The 20,429-nt window shown below is 38.7% G+C and overlaps 1 protein-coding gene across 1 annotated transcript in view; it reads right to left on the bottom strand.

The window, feature by feature from the left end:
• Positions 1-20,429, bottom strand: part of ZSWIM5 (zinc finger SWIM-type containing 5) — a 168,911-nt gene that overhangs the window by 9,241 nt on the left and 139,241 nt on the right. Inside the window, exons 9-11 of the mRNA XM_068966112.1 lie at positions 18,920-19,180; positions 18,570-18,705; positions 17,616-17,773 (exon numbers count right to left, since the gene is read on the bottom strand). Of these exons, the coding sequence (XP_068822213.1) occupies positions 17,616-17,773; positions 18,570-18,705; positions 18,920-19,180 (555 nt within the window). The remainder of the gene's footprint in view (positions 1-17,615; positions 17,774-18,569; positions 18,706-18,919; positions 19,181-20,429) is intronic.

Raw genomic sequence — 20,429 nt, 5'->3', positions numbered from 1 at the left:
TTCTCCATATCCTCACCATAGGACTCCATGCTTCCACTGAAGGGTGCCCAGATTCAATCCCTGGTTGGGGAACTAACATACCACAAGCTGTGCAATGGCGCAGCCAAGCCATCCTAGTGGGTGTCTTCCCTAATGACTAATGATGTTTTTCCTTCATGTCCTTATAAGCCATTATATATCTTCTTTGAAGAACAGTCTCTTCAAATCTGTTGCCCATTTTAAAATTCAGTTGTTTGTCTTTTTTATTGTTGAATTGTAGTTCTTTATATATTTTGTATATTAAGCCCTTATCAGATATAAAACTTATAAAATTTTTTCCATCCTTTTTAAGTTGTCTTTTCACTTTCTTGGTAATGTCCTTTGATGAATGAAAGTTTTTAATTCTGATGAGGTCCAAATTTATTCTTTTCTTTTGCTGCTCATGCTTTTGGTGTCATAACCTAAGAATTGCCAAATTCAAGGTCCTATGTTTTCTCTTATGAAATTTATGGCTTTAGCTCTTATATATAAGTAATTGATCCCTTCCTTTTACTTTCACTCTATATCTTTAAAGTGAGTTTCTTATAGACAACATATAATTGTTTTTTTTTTTTTTTAAATCCACTGTCAGTCTGTCCTTTTTTTTTTTTAGCCAAGCCATGCAGCTTGTGGGATCTTAGTTCCCCAATCGGAGATTGAACTGGGGCTTCCTGCAGTGGAGGCATGAAGTCACCTCTGGACTGCCAAGGAATTTCTCCTTTCTTTTTTTCCCCCAGTCTGTCTTTTAATTGGCTTATTTGGACCATTCACATTTAAAGTGATTATTGATATACTTGGATTAATATCTACTTTATAACTTTTTTATTCATTGCATTTGTTCTTTTTAAAAAACCTTTCCTCTTTTCTGCCTTCTCTGGTTTAAACTGAGCATGTTACATGATTCAATTTTCTCTTCTCACAATTCTTTTCAAATTTCACAGTTCTTTTCAAATTTCACAATTTCTTTTCAAAGTTACTTTAGTGTTTGCCCAAGAGTTGCAGAATACATTTACAACTAATCTAAGTCCATTTTCAAATAACTATATCACTTCATAAGATACCTCAGTATTCTCAGTTCTTCCTTCTATCTGTAATATCACTGCTTCATTGATTTATCTTTAAGCTATAGTAACCCAATACATTTCTATTATTATTTTGAACAGTTATTAGTTCAATTAAGAATTTTCTAAAAACCAAAGGATTTATTTTACCTTTCTGTGGTTCAGTTCAGTTCAGTGGCTCAGTCGTGTCCACCTCTTTGTGACCCATGGGCTGCAGCATGCCAGGCTTCCCTGTCCATCACCAGCTCCTGGAGCTTACTCAAACTCATGTCCATTGAGTCGGTGATGCCATCCAACCAGCTCATCCTCTGTCATCCCCTTTTACTCCCGCCTTCAACCTTCCCAGCATCAGGGTCTTCTCAGTGAGTGAGTTTTTCGCATGAGGTGGCCAAAGTATTGGAGTTTTCAGCTTCGGAATCAGTCCTTCCAATGAATATTCAGGATTGATTTCCTTTAGGATGGGCTGGTTGGATCGCCTTGCTGTCCAAGGGACTCTCAAGAGTCTTCTCCAACACCACACTTCAAAAGCATCAATACTTCAGCGCTCAGCTTTCCTTATAGTCCAACTCTCACATCCATACATGACTACTGGAAAAGCCATAGCTTTGACTAGATGGACCTTTGTTGGCAAAGTAATGTCTCTACATTTTAAAATGCTGTCTATGTTGGTCATAACTTTTCTTCCAAGGAGCAAGCTACTTTTAATTTCATGGCTGCAGTCACCATCTGCAGTGATTTTGGAGCCCAAGGAAATAAAGTCTTTCACTGTTTCCATTGTTTCCCATCTATTTCCCATGAAGTGATGGGACCAGATGCCATGATCTTAGTTTTCTGAATGTTGAGTTTTAAGCCAACTTTTTCACTTTCACTTTCATCAAGAGGCTCTTTAGTTTCTCTTTGCTTTCTGTCATAAGTATGGTGTCATCTGCATATATGAGGTTATTGATATTTTTCCCGGCAATCTTGATTTCAGCTTGCGCTTCTTCCAGTCCAGCACTTCTCATGATGTACTCTGCATAGAAGTTAGATAAGCAAGGTGACAATATACAGCTTTGATGTACTCCTTTTCCGATTTGGAACCAGTTCTAACTGTTGCTTCTTGACCTGCATACAGATTTCTCAGGAGCCAGGTCAGGTGGTCTGGTATTCCCATCTTTTTAAGAATTTTCCAGTTTGTTGTGATCCACACAGTCAAAGGCTTTGGCATAGTCAATAAAGCAGAAGCAGATTTTTTCTGGAACTCTCTTGCTTTTTCAATGATTCAATGGATGTTGGCAATTTGATTTTTGGTTCCTCTGCCTTTTCTAAAACCAGCTTGAACATCTGGAAGTTCACGGTTCACGTACTGTTGAAGCCTTTCTTGGAAAGCATTACTTTGTTAGTGTGTTAGATGAGTGCAACTGTGTGGTAGTTTGAGCATTCTTTGGCATTGCCTTTCTTTGGAATTGGAATAAAAACTGAACTTTTCCAGTCTTGTGGCCACTGCTGAGTTCTCCATATTTACTGGCATATTGAGTACAGCACTTTCACAGTATCATTTTTTAGGATTTGAAATAGCTCAACTGGAATTCCATCATCTCCACTGGCTTTGTTCATAGTGATGCTTCCTAAGGCCCACTTGACTCGCATTCCAGGATGTCTGGCTTTGGTGAGTGATCACACCATCGTGATTATCTGGGTCATGAAGATCTTTTTTGTATAGTTCTTCTGTGTATTTTTGCCACCTCTTCTTAATCTCTTCTGCTTCTGTTAGGTCCATACCATTTCTGTCCTTTATCATGCCCATCTTTGCATGAAATATTCCCTTGGTATCTCTAATTTTCTTGAAGAGATCTCTAGTCTTTCCCATTCTGTTGTTTTCCTCTATTTCTTTGCACTGATCACTGAGGAAGGCTTTCTTATCTCTCCTTGCAGTTCTTTAAAACTCTGCATTCCAATGGGCATATCTTTCCTTTTCTCCTTTGCGTCTTTTCTTTTCACAGCTATTTGTAAGGCCTCCTCAGACAACCATTTTGCCTTTTTGCATTTCTTTTTCTTGGGGATGGTCTTGATCACTGCCTCCTGTACAATGTCATGAACCTCCATCCATAGTTCATCAGGGATTCTTGCCCACAATAGTAGATATAATGGTCATCTGAGTTAAATTCAGCCATTCCAGTCCATTTTAGTTCTCTGATTCCTAAAATGTTGATATTCACTCTTGCCATCTCCTGTTTGACCACTTCCAATTTGCCTTGATTCATGGTCCTAACATTCCAGGTTTCTATGCAATATTGCTCTTTACAGCACTGGGTCTTCTTCCATCAGCAGTCACATCCACAACTGGGTGTTGTTTTTGCTTTGGCTCCATCTCTTCATTCTTTCTGGAGTTATTTCTCCATTGATCTCCAGTAGCATATTGGGCACCTACTGACCTGGGGAGTTCATCTTTCAGTGTCCTATCTTTTTGCCTTTTCATATTGTTCATGGGGTTCTCAAGGCAAGAATACTGAAGTAGTTGCTGTACCCTTCTCCAGTGGACCATGTTTTGTCAAACTCTCCACCATGACCCATCAATCGTGGGTGGCCCTACATGGCATGGCTTATAGTTTCATTGAGTTAGATAAGGCTGTGATTCATGTGATCAGATTGGTTAGTTTACTGTGATTGTGGTTTTCATTCTGTCTGCCCTCTTATGGAGAAGGATAAGGGGCTTATCCTCCTGATGGGAGAGACTGACTGAGGGGGAAACTGGGTCTTGTTCTAATGGGCGGGGCATGCTCAGTAAATCTTTAATCCAGTTTTCTGTTGATGAGAGGGGCTGTGTTTCTTCCCTGTTATTTGACCTGAAGCCAAACTATGGTGGAGGTAATGAAGATAATGGCAACCTCCTTCAAAAGGTCCCATGCCCACACTGCTGCACTCCATGCCCCCAACCCTGCAGCAGGCCACCACTGGCCCATGCCTCCGCAAGAGACTCCTGGACACTCACAGGCAAGTCTGGGTCAGTCTCTTGTAGGGTCACTGCTCCTTTCTCCTGGGTCCTGGTGCGCACAAGGTTTTGTTTGTGCCCTCCAAGAATCTGTTTCCCCAGTCCTGTGTAAGTTCTGGCGGCTCTATGGTGGGGTTAATGGCAACCTCCTCAAAAAGGGTTTATGCCATACCCAGATCTGCTGCACCCAGAGCCCCTGTCCCTGCAGCAGTCCACTGTTGACCCATACCTCCGCAGGAGATGCTCAAACACAATTCTGTCTCAGTCTCTGTGGAGTCTCTGGGTCCTGGTGAGCACAAGGTTTATTTGAGCCCTCTGGGCAAAACGAAGATCATGGCATCTGTTCCCATCACTTCATGGGAAATAGATGGGGAAACAGTGGAAACAGTGTCAGACTTTATTTTTTTGGGCTCCAAAATCACTGCAGATGATGACTGCAGCAGCCATGAAATTAAAAGACGCTTACTCCTTGGAAGAAAAGTTATGACCAACCTAGATAGCATATTCAAAAGCAGAGACATTACTTTGCTGACTAAGGTCCCTCTAGACAAGGCTATGGTTTTTCCAGTAGTCATGTATGGATGTGAGAGTTGGACTGGGAAGAAGGCTGAGCACTGAAGAATTGATGCTTTTGAACTGTGTTGTTGGAGAAGACTCTTGAGAGTCCCTTGGACTGTAAGGAGATCCAACCAGTCCATCCTAAAGGAGATCAACCCTGGGATTTCTTTGGAAGGAATGATGCTAAAGCTGAAGCTCCAGTACTTTGGCCACCTCATGCAAAGAGTTGACTCATTGGAAAAGACTCTGATGCTGGGAGGGATTGGGGGCAGGAGGAGAAGGGGACGACAGAGGATGAGATGGCTGGATGGCATCACTGACTCAATGGACATGAATCTGACTGAACCCCGGGAGTTGGCGATGGACAGGGAGGCCTGTCGTGCTGCAATTCATGGGGTCGCAAAGAGTCGGACACGACTGAGTGACTGAACTGAAATGAGCATCTCTGGCGGATATGGGGTTTGATTCTAAATGTGATTTCACCCCTCCTACTGTCTTGCTGGGGCTTGTCCTCTGCCTTTGGAGGTGGGGTATCTCCTCAAAGTTGCTCGAGCGCTGCGCAGCTGCTGCTCCAGCACCACCTTTTTTATGCCTTCTCTAACACTATTCCTTTCTTCACATGGATCTAAGTTTCAGATCTATATAATTTTCCTTCCCTGTGAAAGATTTCTTGCATTTTGTTGGCAATAACTTCCCTGAGTCTTTGTCTGAGATAGTCTTTATTTCTTTTTTCAAAGGATAATTTATTTGGATACCTAATTCTAGGTTGGTGGTTTTTTCTTGCAACATTTAAAATATTTCACTTCACTCCCTCTTGCTTGCATGGTTTGTGAAGTGAATTCTTATCTTTGTTTCTCCATAGGTAAGGTTGTCTTGTTCTCTTGCTTCTTTCAAGAAAGAAAGAATTCATGGTATTCATCCTGCTCAGTGTTCTCTGAGCTTCCGGGATCTATGTTCTGGTGTCTGTCACAAGTTTTGGTAAATTTTCAATCATTATTACTTCAAATATTTCTTCTACTGTTTTCTTTCTTCTCCTTCTGGTATTACAGAATATACTGCATATGTTATATATCTTTTGTAATTGTCTCATGGTTCTCAGATATCCTGTTCTGGGTTCCCCCACCACCATTCTTTTTTAACTTTTGCATTGCAATTTGACATGTTTCTTTTGACATTCATAATTTAAATTTTTGGAAATATTCACATGATTCAATGTTGAAAAGATACAAAAGATAAATAATGAAGAATTTTCTCCCTCTTACCTCTGACCCATAGTCACCCAACTCTAACCCTATACACAACTGATAGCGTTTTACCTTCCAGGACATTTTATGCATATCAAAGAAACACTGTATTTCCTCTCCTTTAGCATAGTATATACAAATTTGCATATCATTTCCCCCTCACATATTAGTGTATCTTGGAAATTATTCTACATCAGTACATAAAGAAATTTTTGTTCTTTTACATGACTGCATAATATCCCACTTATGGATGTACAGGTCCATAACTGCTTCTTTAAAACTCTTAGGTTATGAATGCATTTGGAGCCTATTATATAAAGATAGTTTGTGCATATATTATATATAATACTCACACTGGGTCTGGGGCAGCATCCTATAATTAAACACATTGTTATTTGTTCAGCAAAAGTATGAATATTCATGCTAGGTAGGATAAATAGCAAAGTTAGTATTGTATTTTTTTTGATACAGTAATAAACTGATGGATGAAACAGTGTGATATAGACTAAATACTTGGGACTCTTTAATTCTAAGGAAAATACTCAATAAAACCTCAAACCAAGATACACTTCTAAACATATGCATAAGTAAATACTTCTTCTATCTGGTTTCTTGAGGATTTTGGACAAAAGGCTTCATCTGCATTGCTATTACTGTCACCAAAGAACAGAGTTGGGAATTTAATGATGGGCCTGGAAAGAGATTCTTTAATGATGAAATAACTACAATAGATGACCTTAAAAAAGGAGTACTTCTAGGATAATGTGTCTGATTAATATAGATTTCTACATAAGCAGTCTTTTTCAATTAACTAAGCAGCTATAATCCTTTTTCACTGATAAATGCATGTTATTCAAGGCCAATTAACTGCTCATACATTTCCCCCATACTGTCTATGGATATTTTTTTTCATCTGTTACATTTCATAATTGTCATTATTCCTAGCCTCATGCTTACTTGGGATAACACTATTTTAACAATTCTTCTATCTTGCAAGGAATGTACAATAGGGATATAACTTAAAATAGTGTATATATTTTATGATGTCAGCTTGCTCTAACTGAACACTTCTACAATCTTCAGTTCAGTTCAGTTCAGTCGCTCAGTCATGTCCGACTCTTTGCGACCCCATGAATCGCAGCACGCCAGGCCTCCCTGTCCATCACCAACTCCCAGAGTTCAGTCAGATTCATGTCCATCAAGTCAGTGATGCCATCCAGCCATCTCACCCTCTGTCGTCCCCTTCTCCTCCTGCCCCTAATCCCTCCCAGCATCAGAGTCTTTTCCAATGAGTCAACTCTTCGCATGAGGTGGCCAAAGTACTGGAGTTTCAGCTTTAGCATCATTCCTTCCAAAGAAATCCCAGGGCTGATCTCCTTTAGGATGGACTGGTTGGATCTCCTTGTAGTCCAAGGGACTCTCAAGAGTCTTCTCCAACACCACAGTTCAAAAGCATCAATTCTTCGGCGCTCAAACTTCTTCCCAGTCCAACTCTCACATCCATACATGACCACAGGAAAAACCATAGCCTTGACTAGATGGACCTTAGTTGGCAAAGTAATGTGTCTGCTTTTGAATATACTATCTGCTGCTGCTAAGTCACTTCAGTCGTGTCCGACTCTGTGCGACCCCATAGACGGCAGCCCACCAGGCTCCCCCGTCCCTGGGATTCTCCAGGCAAGAACTCTGGAGTGGGTTGCCATTTCCTTCTCCAATGCATGAAAGTGAAAAGTCAAAGTGAAGTCGCTCAGTTGTGTCCGACCCTCAGCGACCCCATGGACTGCAGCCTACCAGGCTTCTCCATCCATGGGATTTTCCAGGCAAGAGTACTGGAGTGAGTTGCCATTTCCTTCTCTGGAATATGCTATCTAGGTTGGTCATAACTTTTCTTCCAAGGAGTAAGCGTCTTTTAATTTCATGGCTGCAATCACCATCTGCAGTGATTTTGGAGCCCAGAAAAATAAAACCTGACACTGTTTCCATTGTTTCCCCATCTATTTCCCATGAAGTGATGGGACCGGATGCCATGATCTTCGTTTTCTGAATGTTGACCTTAGGCCAACTTTTTCACTCTCCACTTTCACTTTAATCAAGAGGCTTTTGAGTTCCTTTTCACTTTCTGCCATAATGGTGGTGTCATCTGCATATCTGAGGTTATTGATATTTCTCCTGGCAGTCTTGATTCCAGCTTGTGTTTCTTCCAGCCCAGCGTTTCTGATGATGTACTCTGCACAGAAGTTAAATAAACAGGGTGACAATATTCAGCCTTGACGTACTCCTTTTCCTATTTGGAACCAGTCTGTTGTTCCATGTCCAGTTCTAACTGCTGCTTCCTGACCTGCATACAGATTTCTCAAGAGGCAGGTCAGCTGGTCTGGTATTCCCATCTTGAAGAATTTTCCACAGTTTATTGTGATCCACACAGTCAAAGGCTTTGGCATAGTCAATAAAGAAGAAACAGATGTTTTTCTGGAACTCTCTTGCTTCTTCTATGATCCAGCAGATGTTGGCAATTTGATCTCTGGTTCCTCTGCCTTTTCTAAAACCAGCTTGAACATCAGGAAGTTCATGGTTCACGTATTGCTGAAGAATTTGTTAAAGCATAAGATTCTTGGGCTATATTCACAGAGATTCAGATTCAGAATTTGCATTTCTAACAAGTTTCCAGGTCATGCTGATGCTGCTTATCCACTGATCATACATTGAGTAGCAAGGTTCTGACTTATTTAGACTTTTAGCCTATTAACTTTTAATGTAAGTAATGAGACTACATTAGTGACACAAAACCCTTCACTATCTTTATATACAAGTGCCCTTTCAAAGTGAAAGTCTCTGCAAAATATTTATCAATTGTTCCAAGTATCAGCAACTGTGTAAATAGCATAATTAAGGTATACTTGATCAAGCTTCTACAATAACTCTTTTAGGAAGACTTGGGAGTTACCTGTTTCAAGTATATAGTATGAAAATAAATAAATATTTACATTTGTTCTTCATTGGGAGTAAAATTTCTTGGTTACAAGAAGTTCATGAGGCGTGTGTGTAGAATAGTGGTCTAGGAATGAGTATACAGTTTTCTTCCATTCCAGCTTCCTGTGCAATGAGTTCATGTCATTGGTACAGATTATTAAGCCTGACAGAAATGATCTCTTTGATTATTCATGTTTTTTTGTTTACATACTAACAAATAAATTGTGAACAACTCTTTTGTTTTTGGTTTTACTGCACAGCTTGCAGGATACTAGTTCCCTGACCAGAGATTGAACCCTGGTCCATGGTAGTGAAAGCAGAGTCCTAACCACTGGACTGCTAGGGAATTCTCTGAATAACTTCTGAAACATTATGGATGTTGACTTTTTCTAGCTTAATCTGGCACTTCCCAGAACTTTCACCCTGTGTTTAGAGTCCTACACGACTGAGTGACTGAACTGAACTGAACTGAACTTAGAGTCCTAAAAATCTCATTTGCTCATCAATCACTGTTAAAGTTTTTTTTCAAGAAAACAGAACAGAGCTATTTCATCAGCAGTGTATAGTTGTTCAAGACTAAGGTTTTCATTGTCAATATAATTTTCATCAAAAATTATATTGAAAAGAAGTTTTATCATCATAGTTGTACAGATATTTTATACTGCAATGCTTCTGAAATTTCTGCAGCCAATCTTCTGATATCCTAAACTCACTGTAAAGCTTCAGTCCTTCGTGAAATAATCTAGCTTGTTTCATGAACAACAAACCAATCAGTGGCATATTCATACTGTTTCATTGTTGAATCCTTTCAATCATGCTAATGTCAGTATCTTCATTTTTTGTCCTCAGAAAATTTTCTGTTCTTCTTTAGTTCTGGTCATTGTTCCTATAAAACTTCAATACTTTGTCTTTCTATTACTTCAAGTCATGCTGCTGCTGTACTGAGCTCAGTTGTGTCCGACTCTTTGCGACCCCATGGACTGTAGCCCACCAGGCTCCTCTGTCCATGGGATTTCCCAGGCAAGAATACTAGAGCGGGTTGCCATTTTCTTCTTCAGGGATCTTCCCAACCCAGGGATTGAACCTGTGTCTCCTGCATTGGCAGTGGATTTTTTTTTCTTTTCTTTTCTTTTTTTTTTTTTTTTACCACTGAGCCACCCGGGAAGCCCAGTTCAAGTCATATGTGGTGTTAATTCCCACACTTTGCTCTTTAGTAAGATGTCTTATAGAAACACCTGATCAAATTTTGCACTAACTCTATTTTCTGTGCTATTGATGTCACATGGTTCATTTTCTACTGATTTTTATCCACAGGAGTATCTTCAATTTTCTGGACATTTTTACAGAATAATTAAACTCAAACTGACAAAATAACAACCATCTTAAAAAAAAAGGCAAACATTTTAGTAGTGAATAGCAGAGATGTCTGTGACTAGTAAGAGTGTTGAGAAACAACTAATGCCTCTTGTCAGCTGAGGCCAGGTTTTGCTTTCAACTTAGAAAAAAGTGTGGATTTTCAAAGCTTTTCAAATTTTGGAATTCCATATGAGATTTGGTGCTAAGGTAATAAATTTAATCGGTCTCCTATTGATGGCTATTTAGAATGTTTCAAATATTTTGCAATCGCAAACAAGGTTGTAGTGAATAACTTTGTACAAACATCATTTCACAAATATATTTGTAAAATAAAATCTTTGAAGTGAAACAGCTGGGTCAAAGGATATATGCATTGTAATTATGATAGACATTTGATAGATATCGTGTAGGGCCAAATTGCCCTACACAAAGGATTACCAATCTACACTCCCACTTTACACCTTTGCAAACACAATGTTTTATCAAATTTTTTCCTTTTATTTTGAAATAATTTCAAACTCAAAGAGAAGTTTCAATAGTACTTCAGGCATCATCTTTTCTCCATGCCCTCACCCCAAACCACTTGAAAGTAACTGATTTGATACCCTGAACTCATTCCTGAGCTCTGCAGTCTATTCCTGGCAAATAAAGACACTCTTCTACTTACCTGCAACATAACCATCAAGATCAGGAAATTTATATTGATATATTACCACCTAAGAAGACATGACAAACTAAATGCAGCACGTGATCTTGTATAAACATGTGTAAAGATTTTATACAAGATCATGTGTTACATTTGTCATGTCTCTTCAGCCTTTGACAATTTGGAAAAATTCCTGAGTCTTCCCTTGACACTCATGGCCTTGACATTTTTGCAGATTAGACTAGTTATCTTACAGAATGACCTTCAGTTTGGATATGACTGATGTTTCCTCATGATTAGATGCAGGTTTGCATTTTCAGTGTAATGTAAGAGAAGTGATACTGAATTCTTATTGCCTCCTATCAAGTAATACATGATTTTGACTTAACCCACTACCCATGATATATCTATTGCCCCCAAACTTTCCTTGTGACCCTTGCTAATCCTTTCTTCCTTTCCATTCTAGCCTATACCAGATCCCACTCCCAGGAAACTGCTGATTTTTCTGTCACCATGGTGTGGCACTGCTAGAATTTTATTTAAATGGAATAATACATATGCACCGTTTTTTCCTTTAGTTCGGCTTCTTTCACTTAGCATAATTATTTTGATTCTTCCATGGTGTAGTATGTATCAGTAGTTTGTTCCTTTTCATCACTGAGTAGTATTCCACTGTATGGTTGTTTCACAGTTTTTATCCATTCAATCTACTCATGGATATATGGATCATTTCCAGTTTGGGGTTAAAAAATAAAGCTGTTATGACACTCATGTTGAATTCTTTGTATGGATATATGCTTTCATTTCCTTTGGTTAATACCTATGAGTGGAATGGCAGGATCATATGTGCAGGCATCTATTTAACTTTCTAAGAAACTGACAAATGGTTTACCAAAGTGGTTTAACTTATGTTCCAACCTGCAGTGTATGAGAGCTTCAGTTGCTCTACTTCCTTGCAGGTCTTATTACAATTTTTTTTTTTAAATTTTATCCTTTCTCTTATTGTCTTATTTTTTAATTTTTAAAAATTAATTGAAGGATAATTGCTTTACAGAATTTTGTTGGTTTCTGCCAAACATCAACATGAAGCAGCCATAGGTATACATATATCCCCTCTCTTTTGAACTTCAAGATGTTGTTATAATGATAACTTAAATATTTCAACTTCTGACTGTTCATTGCAGGTATATTGAAATACTATTGATTTCTGTATATTAATCTTATATCCTGAAACATTATTAAACTTATTATTAGTTCTAAAAGTTTTTTGTAGGTTCCATAGGATTTTCTACATAGACAATCATGTCATCAGAGTTCTGCTTCTTCCTTTCTAATCTGAGTATCGTTTGGTGCTGTTAAGTGTCTTATTGTACTGGCTAAAATCAACAGTTTGATACTGAAACAGAAAAGGTAAAAGTAAACAGCTTTGCCTTGTTCTTTTTTTAAAAAAATTTTAACATTTAATTTTCTTTGCCCCACCAGGTGGAATGTGGGATCTTAGTTCCCCAACCAGGGATTGAACCTTTTGCAGTAGAAGCTCAGAGTCTTAAGCACTGTATAGCCAGGAAAGTCCCTGCCTTGTTCTTGATGTTAGGAAGAAAACATTCAATCTTTTACCATTAAGTATAAAGGCAGTTGTAAGAGAGATGCCCTTTATCATGTGGGAAAGTTCCCTTCTTTTCCTAGTTTGTTGAGAATTTTAATGTTTTTAGTAGTAAAAAATGTTGGATTTTATTAGGTGCTTTTTCCGTATTACTGAGATGATCATTTGAGTATTCTTTTTTACTCTATTATTATGGTGAAATACAGTGATTGATTTTAAATGTTTTAAACCAACTTTGCATTCTTGGAGGTAAACCCTACTTATTATGATGTATTATCATTTAAAAAATATATTATTTGGATTCAACCTCTTACAATTTTTAATAAGAGTTTTTGTGCCTATGTGCTCATGAGAGTTTTATTCTGAGTTTTTGCTTTTGGCTGTGCAGTGTGGCATGTGGGATCTAGTTACCCGACCAGGGATTGAACCTATATCCCCTGCAGTGGAAGCACAACGTCCTAACCACTGGACTGCCAGGGAATTCCCTGAATTTTCTTTTTTATAGTTTTTGTCTGTGTTAGGGAAATTAAAACAGAGGAAGTCTTGATCAGGCTTCAGAAGCAGCAAAGCAGGCCCCTGACCTTTCTTCTGACCAGTCTGGACACTGCCCAGATTCTGTGCCTGCCTGCCAGCACAGCAAGTCAGGCAGCACTTTAGATAAGAAAGGCATTTGGTCCTGAAATTCTTGAGAGCCTGGAAGTCTGGCCAACTGTGCCCAAGTAAAAGTGAAAGTGTTAGTCGCTTAGTCATGTCCGGCTCTTTGCGACTCCATGGACTATAGCTCCCCAGGTTTCTGTCCATGGAATTCTTCAGGCAAGAATACTTGAGCTTGCTGCCATTTCCTTCCCCAGGGGATTTCCCAACCCAGAGATCAAACCCAGGTCTCCTGCATTACAGGCAGATGATTTATCGTTTGAGCCACCAGGGAAGCCCAAATCCCAAGACTCACAAGATAAAACAACAGCATTGTAAAAAGTTTAAAGTAAAACCAGAGTTGCATTTTTTTGCACACAAACTGATATCAGTTTGCAGCCTGTGATTGTAAGTAGGAACCCCCCAAACTGCAATTTGAAGTCTCACCTGTGGAGGGGACACACTGCCTGGAACCTTTTCCAAACTGGGACTCCAGACTACCGTTACTTGGGACTAGCCAGCATGCTGTTCAGGTTTGGATTTTGGTCAGCCCAATTTGGTGATGTATGTGGTGTTACTCTTCTCTATTGTTTCTACTTCTCTTTTCTGTTAATGATTGTATATTGAAATTAAGTAATCCTCTGTTAAATACTGAAATTCTTTATTTGTGTGTAACGAGGGGTTTCTTTTGTTAATGAATTCTTTGAACCTGATACAAAGCTAAAGCTTTTGGCAAAATAGCCTTGTATTGGTATCTGGATAATGATGATTTCACAGACTGAGTTGGGCAGTATTTCCTCCTCTTCAATTTTCTATAAGAGTTTATATAGAATTGTTATGTTTTCCTTAAATGTTTGGTAGAATTTACCAGTGAAAGATTTTTAACTACTAATTCAATTTCTCTGAACTTCACTTCTATTTATTCTTTTTACTGTGGTAAAATATACATAAATTTACCATTTTGAGCATTTAAGGGTACAATTCAGTGACATTAAATACATTCACATTGTTGTGCAAACATCACCACTCTCCAGTTCCAGAACTTTTTAATCATCTGAAACTCTATACTCATTATATAGTAACTTCTCCTTTCCCTACCCTCTCTATTCTACTTTCTGCTCTATGAGCTTTTCCTCTAGTCTACATGCTAGCTCTATAAATTTATGATGCAATATTGTGGCCACATTATTAACATGATATCTGCCAGGTTTACCTACTCTATGGTAATTATACTTCTTCCTTTTATGACTGATAAATAGTAATACTTTGTAGAGAGATACTATGTACAGTAAGTCCCCCACACATGAACCTTCAAGTTTGAACTTTCAAACATATGAATGTACATTCCGTAAACATTAGGTATGAGTGAAATTTCTCCTTGTCCTCTGTCTCCTATTGCTGATCATTCTTCAGCTCTACCATCTCCTATCTCCTCTCCTACCTCCAGTTAGTACTCTTCTTGCTGGTTCACTTGATGCCAGCCCCTGTATGCCAGCTGAACTGTATGTACTACTGTACTTTTTAAGGTATCATACTGTAAGATTAAAAATGTTTAATTTTTTTTCTTAGGTACTATTGTATGAAAAGTATAAATCTATTACAGTACTATAGAACTAGTTGTGTTAGTTGGGTACCTAGGCTAACTTTGTTGGACTTATGAACAAATTCGACTTATGAATGTGTTCTTGCAATGGAACACGTTCATATGTAGGGGACTTACTGTAAATATCCTGTTCCTCATCAAATGTTCAACCATTATTAGTATCTACTGCTATTTTTTCACTGTGGCTACTCTAGGTACCTCATATAAGTGGAATCATGCAATGTTTTGTCTTTTTGTGTCTGGTTTATTTCACTTAATGTTTTCAAGGCTCATCCATGTTGTAACATGTATTAGAATTTCATTCCTTTTTATGGCTAAATAATATTCCATTGTATATATTTACTACAGTTTGTTTATCCATTCATCTGCTGACAGATACATGAGTTATTTACAACTTTTGGCAATTGTGAATAATGCCACTATTAATATTGGTGTACAAATATCTGTTTAAGTCCATGTTTTCAATTCTTTTGGGTATATGCCTACCTAATTCTTATTTATTCTTGAGTCAGCTTTGGTAGTTTGTATCCATCAAGAAATCAGTCTATTTCATTTATATTGTTGAATTTATTAGCATAAAGTTGTCTTTAGAATTTGTTGTGATGTCACTTTTCCCATTCTTAAAATTGCTACTTTGTCTTCTCCTTTTTTCTTGATCAGTGTGGACAAAGATTTCAATTTTATATATCTTTTCAAAGAAACAGCTTTTTGTTTCATTGATTTTCTTTTTTTCTATATTTTATTTGATTTCTGCTCTGATATGTATTATTTTCTTTCTTTTACTTATTTTAGGTTTCGTTTGCTCTTCTCTGGGTTCTTATGTTAGAATCTGGGATTGTCGATTTGAAACCTTTCTTCTTTTCACATATAGGTATTAAGTGCTAAAAATTTCCTTCTAAGTAAAGCTTTAGCCCTAATCCACAAATTTTTAAATGTTGTACTTTTTCATTCAGTTTAAAATATTTTCTATTAATTTTTTTTCTGTGTTTTTCTCCCTTTGTTCAGTGAGTTATATGGAAGTGTACAGTTTAATTTCTAAAACTTAAGTGGATTTTTATTATTGATTTCTAATTCAACTGTGGTCATCTGGAAAAGATTTTTATTTCAGCTTAAAAAAAATTCATTCATTTATTTATTTATTTTAATTGGAGGCTAATTACTTTAAAACATTGTAGCGTTTTTTGCCATACATTGACATGAATCAGCCATGGGTGCACATGTGTCCCCATCCTGAACCCTCCTCCCACTTCTCTTCTCATCCTATTTCAGCTTTTTTTTAAACATCATTTTATTTTATCAGCCATGCCACATAGCATGTGGGATCTTAGTTCTTCAACCAGGTACTGAACCCATGCTACCTGCAGTGGAAATGTGGAGCCCTAACCACTGGACTGCCAGGAAATTCCTTTTACCTTTTTTTTTTTGGAAAGATATTTTCACTGGTATAGAATTCTAGCTCAAAAAAAATTTTTAAGAGTAATTTAAAGATTTTTCTCCACTGTTTCTGGCTTATACTGCTTCTAATGAGAAACCTACTCTCATACTTATCATTTATCCTTAGTATATAGTGTGTATTTTTTTCCCTGCAGTTGCATTTAAGTAAGATTTTTCTCTTTAATCATGGGTTTTAAGCAATTTGATTATGATGTGCCTTGGTATAATTTTCTTCATATTTCTTATGTTTGGGTCTCAGTAAGCATCTTGGATCTGTGGCATCCTTATCCTGCTTGGAATCTGATACTCCATGACAGGCCACTGCCACCCCCACTTCCCATATGGATGTCTATTGTCAAATTTATTATTTTTTCCAATAAGATTTATGAAAAATGTTATCTCAGAGTAATTTAAATTTGTATTTCTCAAGTGAGGCCAGGCATTTTTAATTGTTTAAAACTCATTTGTACCTTCTTTTCTGTAAACTGCCTGATCATATTTGTCCAATTTTTTTTTACAGTTTTTTAAAAATCATTTTTATATTGATTTGTCTGTATCTTTTACCTTTTCTACAATGAGCATACATTCTTTCTACTATAAGAAGACACAACATAACGTTATTTTAAATTTAAAAAAAGTGCTTAAAAAAACCCATGTAATTTCCTGGTATCAGAAAAATACTCACAGTCCATGGCAGCTAGTATTTTATTATAACTTCTCTGGGGCTTATTTTTACTTCTGTTTGTGATGAGATCTACATAGCTAACATGGAGGATGTGAGCTTAAAAACCTGAGTCACTCTGGACTGTCTAATTTTTTGACCAGGGGCCCTAGAAAAATCATAAACTCTCATATCTGAGATTTGGAGTTCCATCACTTCACTGGATCTTCCAGTGGTCCTGGGAAGCTGACAGGTCATTGACAATGATCCCCATTTTATAGATTTTTAAACCAGAGGATTAGAAATGTAAAGTGACTTTATCATATGGAAGGTTAGATTTAGAAGTTACCTTGCTAAGTCACTTCAGTCGTGTGCGACCCCATAGACAGCAGCCTGTCAGGCTCCCCCATCCCTGGGATTCTCCAGGCAAGAACTCTGGAGTGGGTTGCCTTTTCCTTCTCCAATGCATGAAAGTGAAAAGTGAAAGTGAAGTCGCTCAGTCGTGTCCAACTCTTAGCGACCCCATGGACTGCAGCCTACCAAGCTCCTCCGTCCATGGGATTTTCCAGGCAAGAGTACTGGAGTGGGGTGCCATTGCCTTCTCCAGAAGCTACCTTAAAGATGATCTATTCTCTGTTCTCAAGAGTCCTACAATTAGTAACTATGGCAAAACTCTGACTTGGACTCAGGTGTTTATTGTAATAGGCAGTAATCAAAGTGAGGATCCCTACCACTCTAAGTGCTTAAGAGAAGTCAAATAGCTTCTCTTCTTCAGGAGACTCAGGCTAAGCCTTTGGTAGGTCATGACCAAGCAGGCATACTGGGGGTGCTGGAACCTTACATCTATCTATGCTCACCTTTGGCAGCAGTCAGCATGGTGGAGGCCAGTTCACACTGCTGTGATTCCAAGTGTCCAAGCGTGAACCAGCGAGGGTAACGGCTGGGCACCACAGATACCATATGGTGAGGGTGGGAAGTGTCGCCTGAAGAAGTTGAATTTTCTAGAACAGGTAACCTAGAAGACCCAGGGAGAGTCATCAACTACTACCCAGACCCTTGCCATTCTGAGCCACCTTTGAGAAGCTTGTTCTTTGCTGGGGAGGAAATGGGAAGGAAAGGGTTAATGAGGACCCTCAAAGGTTTTAAAACCTATGAGTACTGTACTTTATATGAGGTGAGTGCCTGGGCACTTGGAAGAACTCAAGCTGAACAGTTCTTACTGAAAACAGTTCAAAAGTCATAAGATTATTTGTTAAAGTATAAGAAATATATGCCAAGTAATCCTCAGCAGTCCTTTCTGGTCAAGCTGAGGCACTCTCTCAGCCTTATAGTCTAACTTAAATTCTTCTGTACCGTCTGCTGCATCCAAGAGGACTACCTGCCTGAACCAAGGATTCTACTCTTGTTTGGAGACAGGATGCCCATAGCTCATTGTTCTCAAGTCTTGATACAGAAAGACTTACTTCTACTTCCCTAGATGTATCTGGTGACCTATGCCCGGGAACCATTTTTCAGTTAGATATGGAAGGGCTCAAACCCTTTGTGAAGCTGCCAAACTGGCCCTTGAACAAAGAGGCTCAGGCCTTGGATATTCTGTATCTGTTAAAATCTCAGAGGCTTCTTCAACTCACTGAGAACGCAGCCAGGGAACAAGCTAGGAGTCCTAGATCATATGAAAATATCTGAACCATTTTAGGGCAGGCCAATGGCAGGTCCAATAGAACACAGAAAGAGGGAAAGAAAAGAAAGTGAGACAAACAAAGAGGCTTCTGCTTTGGTGGAGGCATTTGGGCTGGGAAAAGGCTACCCACCTCATGGCACGTAAGGCTAACTTATAGGACAGGTCTGGATCATGCGGCAGCAGAGCTGAGAACAAGTACTTGGCAAAGGTGTGCATGGGAACACTCTCTCGGTGGATGACTTCTCCCAGGCCGCTGAAGGGGCCTCCTGCAGGAAGGAGATAAACCAGCCAGTTGTTTATCTGTGCGCTTTTATTTGCCTGCCTGACCTTGAGCTCCAGGGCCCCACAAGTGCTTGCTAGCCATGGGAACCTTCATTACACTTTAAAGTCAGAAATGTTGCTGTGCTTGTGCTCTATTAGAGAGGGGAACCTGGAGTCAAATGCCTAAGACTCTGTGCCAACAGTCCCTTCTCTACTTACCTTCTAGTAGTAAGATGCACTGTTTCTGCAGTGTTTGCACTAGCTCATCGTCCAGCTGCAGCTCCTGGAGTCGACTCAGCAGTTGCTCCTCATTACGGCACACCTTGTCCTGTGCATAGAGGCCTTCAGGCATCACCCTCTGTTGACCCATCCCCATCAGAGCAACTTCCATGGCCAATGACAGGTAGGACTCACTGCTGTTTGGGCAGCCTGCAGCCACAGGCACATGCTGGTACACAGGGGGTCTGCTTTCATTCATATCTGAGGACAATAGGGCACCAGATTTGTTAGGTCAGGTCCCATGGATTTTTGTGCCTCTCCCACCAATGCACACTTTGGGATACAGCTTGGTCAATAACTAACACAAAGAAGCTAAATGAAAAACCAGAAAAGTAATATACTGAAAATAAAAAATAAAAACATACTAAAACATGTTATAGGCCAGCTGGAAAAAAATACAGTCATACTAGTCTTCTGTTAGAATGTTATGTAATACTACAATAATCTATTTTTGTGTCTGTCTATTCATTAGAATGTAAGAACCTTCTAGGAAAGGGACTTTATCATTTTGCCTTAGGTATCTCCACTGTCCGGTATGTGTAAGGAGCTAAATGTCTGTGGTGAATAAATCCCAAGTACAACCTCAGGTTCTTAAGATGTAAGTGTCATTGTGCAGATGAAAGAGACCAAGGATGATGATTCATTTTTTCAGGGGATAAGAGGAAAGACACAGTAGCCCTGTCTCGCATTGAAGCCACCTCTTGTATCTCTACCCAGAGATATCTGAATCATCCAGTTAAACTATTACTTTTGTGATATTTGCAACTTTAATGTTATTGTTACTTTTTATCCTCCACCTTTGGGTTCTAAGTTTCAGGAGAAGAGCACAGATCTAAAAGCCAGAGTCTTAATTTCTTTCCTTCCTCCCATTATCCATTTCGTAAATGTTTAAGGGAGACTATTAAAAGAGAGTTATTGCCCTAACTGCTGTTTTCAGGAACTTGAAAGGCTAGTAGAGACACTTGTAAACAAATTTTATGGCAGTGTGCTAAATATCGTAATATATACATGTTTACAATACAGTGATAGCATAAAGGAAAAAAGAATCAATTTTGTCTCAAGTCCCTGTTAATTTGAGACTCTACTAAATTACCTCCCTTTTATTTCTCTTTTGTAAAATTGGTACAAAACTACCACCAGGGAGACTGTTCAAGGGAAACATGAGAGTATTATGTAACTGCAAGGGATACACACACTGCTGATGCAAGCTCTTTTACATTTCCAGACTGTTTTGAGGACCTGGCCTCTGACTTTTCAAATCCCTCTGGTCCTTTTTGTTCCCTTTGGATTACTCTTCAGACATTCACAAGGTAGGAAAGTGACAGGAGCAAAGGAAAGCTGAAGCTGGCAAGGTAAAATGGGTGAACAGGACAGAGCCAGTCCACAGAGTGGGGAAGGAAGGTAAGAAAGGAGCAATCCCAAGGAAACCACTCAGGGGAGGTCCAGTTTA

The sequence above is a fragment of the Capricornis sumatraensis genome, chromosome 2 (assembly GCF_032405125.1).
Source record: "Capricornis sumatraensis isolate serow.1 chromosome 2, serow.2, whole genome shotgun sequence".
Lineage (NCBI taxonomy): Eukaryota > Metazoa > Chordata > Mammalia > Artiodactyla > Bovidae > Capricornis > Capricornis sumatraensis.
This window is presented reverse-complemented; position numbering and strand designations above follow the sequence as displayed.